Source organism: Eriocheir sinensis, unplaced genomic scaffold (genome assembly GCF_024679095.1).
Source record: "Eriocheir sinensis breed Jianghai 21 unplaced genomic scaffold, ASM2467909v1 Scaffold877, whole genome shotgun sequence".
NCBI classification, from domain to species: Eukaryota; Metazoa; Arthropoda; class Malacostraca; order Decapoda; family Varunidae; genus Eriocheir; species Eriocheir sinensis.
In genome coordinates this window covers 126497-139068 of record NW_026112249.1, presented here as the reverse complement: position 1 = coordinate 139068, position 12572 = coordinate 126497, and the positions used below count along the sequence as shown (strand labels likewise).

Below are 12572 nucleotides of genomic sequence, written 5' to 3'. Positions count from 1 at the left end.
ACACACACACACACACACAGATTCCCCCAGAGGAAGCCTGGTGAGGGAAATGGAGAGCAGCAGGCGAGGCGACCTCGAGGTGGAGTGCAGTGAAACCCTCCAGTGAGGGAAATGAAGAAAGAGGCAGGAGGCGACCTCTGAGGTGGAGGAACCCTCTGGTGAGGGAAATGAAGCAGCAGGCAGGCAGGAGCAGGCCATCCGAGGTGGAAGGAACCCTCTGGAGTGAGGGAAAATGAAGCAGCAGGCAGAGGCAGACCTCCGAGGTGGAGGAACCCTCTGTGAGGGAAATGAAGAAAGAGGCGAGGCGACCTCCAGGAGGTGAACCTCTGGTGAGAGGGAATGAAGCAGCAGGGCGAGGCTACCCTGAGGTGGAGGCGAAGCCTCTGCAGAGGGAAATGAAGAGCAGAGCGAGGCAGACCCTCCGAGGTGGAGGAACCTCTGGTGAGGGGAACACAGTAGCAGGCGAGGTGACCCCGAGGGAGGAAGAACCCCTAGTGAGGAAAAGGAAGCAGGCAGGCGAGGCGAAGACCTCCGAGGTGGAGGAAGCCTCTGGTGAGGGAAATGAAGCAGCAGGTGAGGCGCGACCTCGAGGTGGAGAGGAAGCCACTCCAACGGTACAATGGCTGCGGACGAGTGACGTCTCCCATCAGGGCGAGGCCTCAGCAGTGACTGCCCACGCCACGCCCTCCACTGCTTTGTACGCTTTACTGCAGCATGGCTGCATGACCCTCATAGATTCATTAGATCGCTTGCAGGCCCTGAGGACCTGCCACCTCGAGGATCTCTGAAGCAGAAGCTGTATGGGGTCCAAATCGAGCGATTAAGCGAACCCCTGCATGTAGCACTGCTGAGACGCAGTGAAAGTGCCTAACACTCCATGCACGTGCCAAGATCGCTGAGTGGAAGAGTTCCGAGGCCTGAGGCTCACCAGCGCCCTACAGACACCTGGGACGGCACTGCAACGCTGTTCATTACCTGATTGCCTGACGGACAAGGAAGCTGGCCACGAGGTGACCTGAGTTGCGGGAAGCCTCAGGAAGGAAAGGAGCTGGCGACATGAGACCTCCTGAGTTGCGGGAAGCCTCTGGTGAAGTAAAGGAGCTGGCCACGAGGTGACCTCCGAGTTGCGGGAAGCCTCTGGTGAAGGAAAGGAGCTGGCCACGAGGTGACCTCCGAGTTGCGGGAAGCCTCTGGTGAAGGAAAGGAGCTGGCCACGAGGTGACCTCCGAGTTGCGGGAAGCCTCTGGTGAAGGTGGAAGGAGCAGCCACGGGGTGACCTCGAGTTGCAGGAAGCCTCTGGTGAAGTAAAGGAGCTGGCCACGAGGTGACCTCCAGTTTGCGGAAGCCTCTGGTGAAGTAAAGGAGCTGGCCACGAGGTGACCTCCTGAGTTGGGGAAGCCTCTGGTGAAGGAAAGGAGCTGGCCACGAGGTGACCTCCGAGTTGCGGGAAGCCTCTGGTGAAGGAAAGGAGCTGGCCACGAGGTGACCTCCAAGTTGCGGGAAGCCTCTGGTGAAGGAAAGGAGCTGGCCACGAGGTGACCTCCAAGTTGCGGGAAGCCTCTGGTGGCACTATTACTGTCGTGTATCTTATATTTTCGCTTCTTATTGTCCGGACATTATGTTATTGTTGTACATGTCATCCACTGCACTTCTTTTATCATCGTATCAGTAATGATACGACTACTACTACTACTACTGCAACAAAAACTACCTCGGGTTGAACCCAGAAGCCCCTCCTTTTTTTCTAGAAAAGGAGGGGGAAGAAGAGAGGGGGGGTGGAAGAGGAAGGGCAAGTAGAAAGCGAAGGACAGTAGAAGTAGACAGACGGTTGGCGGCCACCTTGCATGCGGTTAAGAGGTTAAATATTTGGATGTTGTGCTAAATTGTGTTAAGGTAGTTTCAGGGTGTTGTTAGGAGTTGGTGTTGTAAGTGGTGTGGGTGGTTTTCATAATTGTGTCCCCGGCCGGGGAATCGACCCCCGGTCCTTCTGGTTGTGAGGGAGACGCTCTATCCACTGAGCTACCGTGTGTGTAATTCACCTCTTGGTCTGCTGCGGGTCTCTCTCGAGACAGCCAGCCGTTTCCCTATGGAAGAGCACAGAGCTCGTAGTACCGATCTTTGGGTAGGACTGAGACCACTCACACACAACACACCGCGACAACGAGGTCACAACTCCTTGCCTGACGTCGCGTACCTACTCACTGCTAGGTGAACAGGGGCTACACATGAAAGAAGATAAACCCAACTTATCTTCACCCGACCGGGGAATCGAACCCCGGTCCTTCTGGGTGTGAGCCAGACGCTCTACCCCTGAGCTACCGGGCCGTGTGTGTGTGTGTGTGTGTGTGTGTGTGTGTGTGATGGGTTGGGTTGGGTTGCTAGTCCCGAGGTTCGAGGGAGAGCCTGCGGCCTTGACCTCCGTGCTGCTGTCCACCTTCCTACCCTCACGCTTGTCACCAAACAAACTTTGACGTAGTGCACTGCACCTCCCACTTCCCTAGCCAGCCAATCCCACATATTTAGGTGGAGTTAGTAACAGGACAGGAGGCGGGGCTTCTGGGGTCAACTCGAAGCAAACGGACTATACTACGGGACAACAATGACAATGAAATCTGATACATCTTTACCGTAGAGTTTGGCCACAATATCAATTGCAATATCACAATCTCTTTACTCTCATCACTCTTTTTTCACCACCACCACCACCACCACCACCACCACACCGCCGCAGAAAGGAGAGGCAATTACGGGGGATGCAGACGAGGATCGAGACCAAGCACGCCTTCTCGGTGGTGAGGTCCCGCAGCATGATCCCGGTCCCCAACTCCGACATCCTGGGGGGGGAAATCTGCCAGGTAAGGGGGAGGTGAGGGGGAAGTAGAGGGGATGTGGGTGGAGGAAGAGGGAAGGAAAGGGTGAGAGATATTGCGAGGGAAGGGTTTGGAGGTGAAGGGAAAGGGGAGGGAGGAAGAGGGATGGTGATGGGGAGAGGGGAAGAGGGGAGGGAAAGGGTGAGAGATATTGGGAGGGAAAGGGTTTGGAGGTGAAGGGAAGGGGGAGGTAGGAAGAGGGATGGTGATGGGGAGAAGGGAAGAGGGAGGGAAAGGGTGAGAGATATTGGGAGGGAAAGGGTTTGGAAACATGGAAACATGGAAACGCAGGCAACAGAAAGCCTATTGGCTCATTACGAGGTTGCCCGCTTTGGTGATTTAATCTGCTCGACAGCCTGGGGCCTGGGGAGCAGATGAAAGCACCTCGACATTGAGGAGCAGATGAAAGCACCTCGATATTGAGGAGCAGATGAAAGCAACTCAATATTCAGTTTACTCCCGACGCAGCGAAGTGACGGTCGATTCTATATTTGAAGGAGTTGATAGTATTCGCATTTACTACTTCTGAAGGAAGATTGTTCCAGTGACGGATGACTCGGTTTGAAAAGAAACTCCTTCCGATGTCTGTGTTACATCGACTAGACTGAATGGGTAAACCGTTATTTCTAGTTCTTAGGTTGGTTTGCAATTCAAAGAAATTGGAGTAATCGACGTTATTGAATTTTTTCAGATACTTGAAGACTTGAATCATATCTCCTCGTAGGCGTCTTTGCTAGTATGTAAAGAGATTGAGTCGCTTGAGTCGTTCCTCGTACGGTTGAGCCCTTAAGGTTGGTATCATTTTCGTGGCGCGTCGCTGAATCCTTTCCAGTAAATCAATGTCCTTTCTGTAATTAGGAGACCAGAACTGTACTGCATACTCGAGGTGCGGTCTTACCATGGAATTATACAAGGATAGCATCACGTCTGGCGTTTACACTCGAAGTTCCTCGCTATGAACCCGAGCATAGTGTTGGCTTTGTTGTATGCTTTTTTACAGTGATTCGCGTGTTTCAGGTCACTGCTGATAGTGACTCCAAGATCCTTTTCCTCCTGCATCACTTGCAGAGGTCTCCCATTCATGATGTATGTGTGGTTACTATTTCTGGACCCAATGTGCATGACTTTGCATTTGTCAACATTAAAGGACATTTGCCATTTTTCCGACCATTCGATAATGTGACTGAGGTCTTTCTGAATGATTTCGCAGTCGGTCTTTGTGAGGGCCTTTCCCCCCACCTTAGTGTCATCAGCAAATTTCGATATTGTGGATTTCAGTCCTGCTTCGAGGTCGTTGATATATATGATGAAGAGAATGGGTCCCAGCACTGACCCTTGAGGCACTCCACTAGTGACTGGAAGCCAATCGGAAGGCTGTCCGTTGAGTAGTACTCGTTGTTTTCTGTCGGTGAGCCAATCTCTTATCCACGCGATCAGATTGGCTCCAATGCCCGCCGAGTGCAGTTTCTTAAGGAGTCGCTCGTGCGGTACCTTGTCGAAGGCTTTCTGAAAGTCCAGGTATATAACATCACTGGGGATGTGGGCATCCCAGTTCTTATATATACCTTGGAAGAAGTCTAATAAATTCGTTAGGCAGGAGCGCTTGTTTCTGAAGCCATGCTGGGTGTCGGAGATTACATTATTGTCTTCTAGAAACTTAACAAGTTTGTCTCTAATAATCTTTTCAAGTATTTTTCCTGCCACTGATGTCAAACTTATGGGCCTGTAGTTTAATGCAACGCTTTTGTCTCCTTTTTTGAAAATTGGTGTTACGTTCGCCATCTTCCAGTCTTCCGGGACCTTTTTCAATTGAACAGACTGGTTGAATATGTTGGTGAGTGGCTGAAGTATTTGTTGTTTAAGCTCTTTTAATAACCGCGGGGACAAACCGTCAGGTCCTGTTGACTTGTTCGTGTAGAGTTTATACAGATACTTTCTCACTTCTTAGTCGCATATTGAGTCAATTTTCAGGGGCGTGATTCCCCTCGGCTGGTCAGGGTTCTCGGGCATGGTTTCGATGTTCTCGACTGTGAGTACGGATGCGAAGTTACTGTTGAGGATTCTGGCCATCTGTTTACTGTCCTGAGTTGCAGCTCCAGTCTCGTCTGTCAGGGGACCAATATTGATTTTACTTTCTTTTTCGATCTGATGTATGTGAAGAATTTTTTTGAGTTTGTCTTGATGTCACGCGCTATTTGTTTTTCGTAGTTGCGTTTACTACTCCGAATAAGGGTGCGACAAGCTCTGAGGCTGTTGTGGTACTGAGTACGGGCTTCGGCCGTGTCATTCTCTTTCATTAGGTTATAATTCCTTTTTTTTAAGTTTACCGCCCTTTTTATTTCTCTGGTCATCCACGGTGGATCTACGGCACCATTTACTCGCCTGGTTTTCGTCGGCATTGTAGCCTTTTCTACTCCCAAAAGCTTATCTTTGAAGTTGTTCCACACGTTGTCGATTGTATTGTCGGTTAGGTGAAGTTGGTCCCAGGTCGCAGAGGGAAGCAGCTCACGGGCTAGGTTGAAATTTGCTTTTTTGTAGTCTGGTATCACTGACGGATTGTCTACGAGTTTGTGACTTATGTTGACATTGAAACGGATTAAGTGGTGATCGCAACCGTTAATTTTTTCACCAACTTCACAGTCGCGAATGAGGTCGGGGTCGCTTACTAATACCAGATCCAGCAGATTGTTTTCTCTTGTTGGTTGAGTTACAACTTGAGTGAGGAACGAATCCTCCACCATTTCTATAAGCCTGTTACCCTCTTGATCTCCAGTCAATTGTCCCCAGTCAATGTTAGGGCAATAATTAAAGTCCCCAATTATTATTGCTTCTTTACTTTGTGTTAAAGAGTGAAGCTCTTCGTACAGGGCAGTGTCATCGGCTGCCTGTTGTTTTGGAGGCCTGTATACGGTCGCAAGTGTTAGTTTCTTATTATTCGCAGTTATTTCCACATAGACGGAGTCGTAATTCTCTGCGTCCTGTTTGTCTATTTTTATGGCAAGGAGCGTACTTTTTACGTAGCAAATTATTCCTCCTCCTTTCTTGTGCATTCGATTTTTTTGGAAGCTTTCGTACCCGGGAAATGACAGTTCAGATACTAGATGTGCAGAGTTGGCCCAAGTCTCTGTGATGGCTACCACATCTGGTTTCTCAGTTGCAATATACGCCCTAATTTCGTCCTTTTTGGGTAATAGACTGCGTGCATTTGTGTACAAAATGGAAATGTGACTACTGGTTTGGCCGCGTCGTGTTGAATGAGTTCGCTTGTCGGAGGCGTCGTTGGTTACACAGTTTCTTGCAAGCCGCATCGACGCTACGGTTCGGTTGATCAAGGGTTGCCTTTGCCTTGCCCTCGCCTCCAGTTTTTTGAATAGCTTTTCGAGAAGCTTTCAACTGCATCGTTCAGGAGCCTTCCTAGCCGCGCCGAACCAACCTCGTTCAAGTGGAGTCCGTCCTCCCAAAACAAATCTGGGCGCTGGTTGAAATGATGCCAGGCGTTCATGAACCCTACGCCTTCATCGTTACATAACTGCTTTAGACTAGTGTTGACGCCGTACGCTTTACTGTTGTTGTATCCGGCGAACGTATTGACTCTCGGTAGAATTCCAGAGACGATGATGTGAGGGGACTTGGTCTTGTATTTCCGAATGACTTGACGGTATTTTGCTAACAGGTCCTGAATTTGAGTTGACTGAAGGTCGTTGGTTCCCGCATGGATCAGATACACTGTGCCGTCCTTCGCATTTTTTTTTTTTTTGTTTTTTTATTGCTGCCTATTGCGCTTCTTCCCGGTGGAGTGATGGTCCAAGGCTTCCCTTCATTCCGTCCAATTCTGATGGTCGGCCCAGCCCGTTCTGGCGCAATGGTATATATGGCGCAGGCACCATTGGCATGGCATGCTCCCAGAGCTCATTTTTTTGATTGAATGATCTAGAGTCCGGGTCCGTTGGTCTTCTGGACAGCATGGACAGCATGGGTAGTTTTCACTCGGCGGCTGAAAAATCAACGAACAGCACCAGGCGGGGCGGGCGAGACTCGCGTGTCCTCCTGAACACGAGGCCGTTACTTTGACGACTGAAACTGCATCGACAGCTGATTCAATATCGTCCAGTTTGGCTCTGGGGTACAGAAACGCTGCCGTGTCAACGTATTCCGACCGCAAAACTCCGTAAGTTGGCCTCTCACCACACTGTCTCCAACTAAATTGACTCTAGTAGTTAGTTTGCCCATACCAGGAAACAGCGTCTGGTTCGTACAAGTGACAGCTGGTAGAATGGTCTTGTGATTTCTTCTGGAAGGGCGCGAGGTACAAGAGGGAGCGCGGGCTAAGGTGGGTTTGGAAGTGGTGGTGGTGATAGTAGTGGGTGGTTGGGGGAAGGGTGGAGGGTGAGGTGTGGAGGAAGGAGATGTGGTATCAGAAGTGGAGGAGGAGGCGGAGGTTGAGTTCGTGTTGGAGGTGGAAGTGGAGGATGGAGTGGTGATGAGGATAGGGGAGGAGTCAAGGGTGTTGGAGGGAGAGGAAGGGAGAGCGGGAGAAAGGGGAGTGGTACTGTGGATGGAGGTGGATGGGGTAGGAAGGGAGGTGGATGGAGTAGAAGGAATGGTAAGGGTGGCGGCGGGTTCAGGCGTGGCAGAGGAGATCGTGTTGAAGGTGGAAGGGGAAGATGGAGTGGTGATGAGGATAGGGGAGGAGTCAAGGGTGTTGGAGGGAGAAGAGGGAGTGGGAGTGGATGAGGTAGCAAGGGAGGTGGATGGGATAGAAGGAATGGTAGGGGTGGCGGCGGGTTCAGGCGTTGCAGAGGAGTGGGGTGGTTGAGGCGAGGCAGAGGAGATCGTGTTGGAGGTGGAAGGGGAAGATGGAGTGGTGATGAGGATAGGGGAGGAGTCAAGGGTGGTGGAGGGAGAAGAGGGAGTGGGAGTGGATGAGGTAGCAAGGGAGGTGGATGGGGCGGAAGGAATAGTAAGGATGGAGGCGGGTTCAGGCGAGGCAGAGGAGGAGGAGGAGGTATGTAATTGGGTCAGAACGTCAGAATATGAGTTTAAGGAGGAGGAAGCTGGAGTAGGAAGGGCGGGGAAAGAAGTCACAACTTCCCATATCAATACATTTGAGCGTTTCAGCTCATCGTTAATCGAGCTAAGTGCTTGGATACGCGAGTCCAAGACACAATGTTTACATTTAGACTCGCTGAGTTGAAAGTGGATCGTGGCAAATTTCTGCGAACAATTACCGCAAGTGAAATATTTGGGCATGGTTACAATTCCTTTTTTCTTTTCTTTTTTCTGTAGCAAGAAACTTTAGTTATGATATATTTAGAAACCGCGTGGGTGGCTTGCTGAATACCAGGAAGGAGCTCAACTGAACACCTGGAAGGAGTTAGGTAGGGGTCGGGTCGAGTCCCGCGGGGGTAATTAGTTGGACGGTAGAGAGGCTTGTTTAGTTAAAGGAACACAAAGGAGCACAAAGGAGGAGGAGGAGGAGGAAATAGTTAGAGGAGGAGGAAATGGTTAAAGGAGGAGGCGGAGGAGGAAATATGGGTTTGGGCGGAGAAGGAGGAGTAGGGAAGGTGATTAAAATAGAAATAGAAATACCTGTGTTGATTAGGATTATTTAAGGAGTGCCGGGTGGTTTCCTTCGTTAAGCCCTCGGTGGCTGTGGGATATGGGCGGGTGTGTGAACACCTGACTGTCTTGGTGAGGGAGTGCCGGTGAAAAGATTAGCCGACCTCACTAATCCCGGAAAATTTCAGACTTAACGGGCGGTACCGGGAGTAATTATACCCCTGGGAATAAATAGGGCGGGGTTCAGGAACGATTGGTAATGAACAAGAAAATACAGTGAGTTGTGATCTGACCGTTTACTATAGTAATAAAATAAATAAAATACTCTCTGTAATAAGTGTGTAAATGTATCACTCGGGTTTATAATTAAACAATGTGTGTGCTGTTGTTGAAATACTTTACTTTGTTACCCTGTGACAGGTACGGGAAGCAGTAGAATTATGACACTTAGCGTTCCACAGCGGCGGTGATGTCTGCTAGGCAGTGAAGCGACGATGAAGTTACCGATGAGCGATGTCCAACCTCTTCAAGTAATATCAACTACAGTTAAAGTCCTCGATGGCGTATAAAGATTGCACAACACACTTGGTGAACACTAATTCACGGAATCACGGTTAACAGTAAATAGAGGAATCACGGTGAGCACTGAATTACGGAATCACGGTTAACACTGAATCACGGTATCGCGGTTAACACCGAATCACAGAGTCGCGGTTAACACTGAATCACGGAATAGCGGTTAACACTAAATCAAGGAATCACGGTTAACACTAAATCACTGAATCACGGTTAACACTGAATCACGGAATAGCGGTTAACACTGAATCACTGTATCACGGTTAACACTAAATCAAGGGATCACGGTTAACACTGAATCACTGAATCACGGTGAACACTCTAGCCGGAGCGAGCGGGGGTCGTGACCTTAGCCTAGGAGGGTCAGGAAACGAGTGTGAAGGGAGGTGAAGGGAAGGGGGAGGGAGGAAGAGGGATGGTGATGGGGAGAAGGGAAGAGGGAGGGAAAGGGTGAGAGATATTGGGAGGGAAAGGGTTTGGAGGTGAAGGGAAGGGGGAGGGAGGAAGAGGGATGGTGATGGGGAGAAGGGAAGAGGGAGGAAAAGGTTGAGAGATAAAGGGAGTGTAAAAAGAAAGGATAAAATTAGGAATAGAAAGGATAATGGCTAATGTTTTTTCCTCTTCCTCTTCCTCTTGTTTGTCCTCACTTCCTCTTTTCGTCCTCTTCTTTTTCCTCTTCTTCCTGCCGTTGCTAACCTCCTCCTCCTTCTCCTCTTGTTTGTCCTCACTTCCTCTTTTCGTCCTCTTCTTTTTCCTCTTCTTCCTGCCGTTGCTAACCTCCTCCTCTTCCTTCTTCTCCTCTTCCTCCAACTCTTACTAATACTCTTCCGTTCTCTTTACCTTCTTTTTCGTTCCTCCTCCCTTCCTCTGTTACCTTCCTCCTCCTCTTTCTTCTTCTCCACCTCCTCTTCGTCCACCCTTCCTCCCCTTACTTCCTAACTTCTTCCTCCACCCTCTTCTTCCCCATACCTCCTCTTAACCTCCTCCTCCTCCTCCTCCTCTTCCTCCTCCTCTTTTCCTTTCCTCCTACTCTATCTCCTCTTTTCCCATTTCCTCACCCCTCTTAACCCCTTTTTCCATCCTCTTTCTCCCACACCTACTCTTTACCTCCTCCTCCTCCTCCTCCTCCTCCTCCTCCTCCTCCTCCTTCTCTTCCTCTTCTCTTTTCCTTTCCTCCTCCTCTACCTCCTCCTCCGCCTCCTCCTCCTCAGATCAAGTACGGGGACATGCTTCCTGCTGACGGGCTGCTGATCCAAGGCTCTGACCTCAAGGTGGATGAGTCTTCGCTGACCGGGGAGAGCGATCACGTGACCAAGACCCCAGACCAAGACCCCTTCCTTTTCTCAGGTCAGTGCCCCCCCTTGCCCCCCTTCACCCTCTACCCTTCCCCCCTCCCCTCCTATTCTATCCTCCTCCTCCTCATCTTCCCTTTCTTCTTTTCCCTCCTATCCTCTGCTCTCCCTCTTTATCCCCCCTCCCTCTTCTCAGGTCTTTCTACCCCCCTCCCCTTCTATCCCCCTTCCTCTTCCCCCTCCCCTTCCCTCCCCCTCCCTCTCTTCTCCTCTACTCCTCCCTCCTCTCCTCCCTTTGTGACCTTTGAGCTTTTTTTGCTGAACTTTTTTAATGTTTTTTTGACCTTTTGTGATCTTCTGTAGTTTATTTTTGTTGTTGTTCATGTATTGTGATTTTTTGGTGTGTGATTTTCTTTTACGTTTATCTTTTTTTTTTTCTTTTCTCCCTTTTTTTGTGTGTGTGTGTGTGCGTCGGTGCACAGAAAGAAGTTGGGCTACACACACACACACACACACACACACACACACACGAGCCCCCCACCCCCCACCCACACACACACACACACACGAGCCCCCCACCCCCCACCCACACACAACACTAACCTTTTATGAGTTACTGTACGTGTTGGAATGTTTACTCCATGTGCGTGTCCCTGTACGTATTTACTTCATGTGCGTATGTGTGTACGTATTCCAGGCACGACGGTGATGGAGGGCAGCGGGCGCATGGTGGTGACGGGCGTGGGCGAGAACTCCCAGGCCGGCATCATCATGAGCTTGCTGGGGGCTACGGGTCAGTGCTCGCCTCTAGGCTGTCCAGGATCCTAATGCAAGAGTTGACCAGTATCTTCGCTCTTTCATCCCTCTCTATGCGATCTAATTTTCTGATGCAAGAGTTGATCAGTATCTTTGTTCTTTCATTCCTTTTTCATCCTTCTCTGTGCTATCCAACTTCCTAACACAAGAGTTGATCAATATCTTTGTTCTTTCATCCCTTTCATCCTTCTCTGTGCTGTGTAACTTCCTAACACAAGAGTTGATCAATATCTTTGTTCTTTCATCCCTTTCATCCTTCTCTGTGCTGTGTAACTTCCTAACACAAGAGTTGATCAATATTTACGTTCTTTCATCCCTCTTTCATCCTTCTCTGTGCTATCCAACTTCCTAACACAAGAGTTGATCATTATCTTTGTTTTTTCATTCCTTTCTGTTTGCCTCTCTACTGTCCAACTTCCTAATGCAAGAGTCGACCATTATGTTTACTCTCTCATACCCCTCTGCCCATCTTTTTCATGCAAGAGTTTACCATTATCTTTGCTCGTTCATTCTTTCTCTGCTTTCATTTTCCTCCTACCTTTTATTTTTGTACGTAGTAGTGTATGTATATATCTTACGGTTACTTCAGTCTTGTTAATTTTATATTCCACAAGTTATAAAATTCATAAATAGCTCTATCTTCATATCTATCTATCTCTCTCTCCCCGGGGTGCAGAGAAGAGCAAGGACGGCAAGAAGAAGAAGAAGAAGAAGAAGGAGGAGAGGACCGACCCCACGGAGCGCTCGGTCCTGCAAAACAAACTCTCCCGCCTCGCTATACAGATTGGCTATGCTGGTAAGGGTGCTCTCTCTCTCTCTCTCTCTCTCTCTCTCTCTCTCTCTCTCTCTCTCTCTCTCTCTCTCTCTCTCTCTCTCTTCATTCTTATATCTTTCTCCATTATCTCCTCTCTCTCCATTCTACCTCGCCTTCCCCTCTTTGTATCATTCTTCATCATCACCACCTCCTCCTCCTCTTCCTCTCCCCTCATCTTCTCCCGTCACCACCACCACCATCACCTTTCCCCCCTCCTCCCCAGGCTCGGTGATCGCGCTGCTCACCATCGCCATCTTGATACTCCGGTTCAGCATCAAGACTTACCTGCTGGAGAGTGAGCCCTTCGACGTGGCGCACATCAACTCCTTCCTGCACTTCTTCATCGTGGGCGTGACGGTGCTGGTGGTGGCCGTGCCTGAGGGCCTCCCGCTGGCCGTCACCATCTCCCTCGCCTTCTCCGTCAAGGTGAGGGAGGAAGGGAGGGAAGAAAGAAAGAGAGGGAGTGACGGAGGAAGGGAGAGAAGGAAGGAAGGGAGGGAGGGAAGAAAGAGAGGGAGTGACGGAGGAAGGGAGGGAGGGAGGGAGGGAAGAAAGAAAGAGAAGGAGTGACGGAGGAAGGGAGAGGAGGGAGGGAAGAAAGAGGAGGGAGTGACGGAGGAAGGGAGAGAAGGAAGGAAGGGAGGG

General features: G+C 49.8%; 1 protein-coding gene across 2 annotated transcripts in view; it reads left to right on the top strand.

The window, feature by feature from the left end:
• The first annotated feature begins 10219 nt into the window (after positions 1-10219).
• The window catches only part of LOC126994793 (plasma membrane calcium-transporting ATPase 2-like), a 38118-nt gene continuing 35765 nt past the window's right edge, over positions 10220-12572 (top strand). For both annotated transcript variants that reach the window (XM_050854065.1, XM_050854064.1), the window contains exons 1-4: positions 10220-10352; positions 10995-11090; positions 11790-11909; positions 12151-12353. In XM_050854065.1, the coding sequence (XP_050710022.1) occupies positions 10232-10352; positions 10995-11090; positions 11790-11909; positions 12151-12353 (540 nt within the window). In that variant the 5' untranslated portion in view covers positions 10220-10231. The remainder of the gene's footprint in view (positions 10353-10994; positions 11091-11789; positions 11910-12150; positions 12354-12572) is intronic.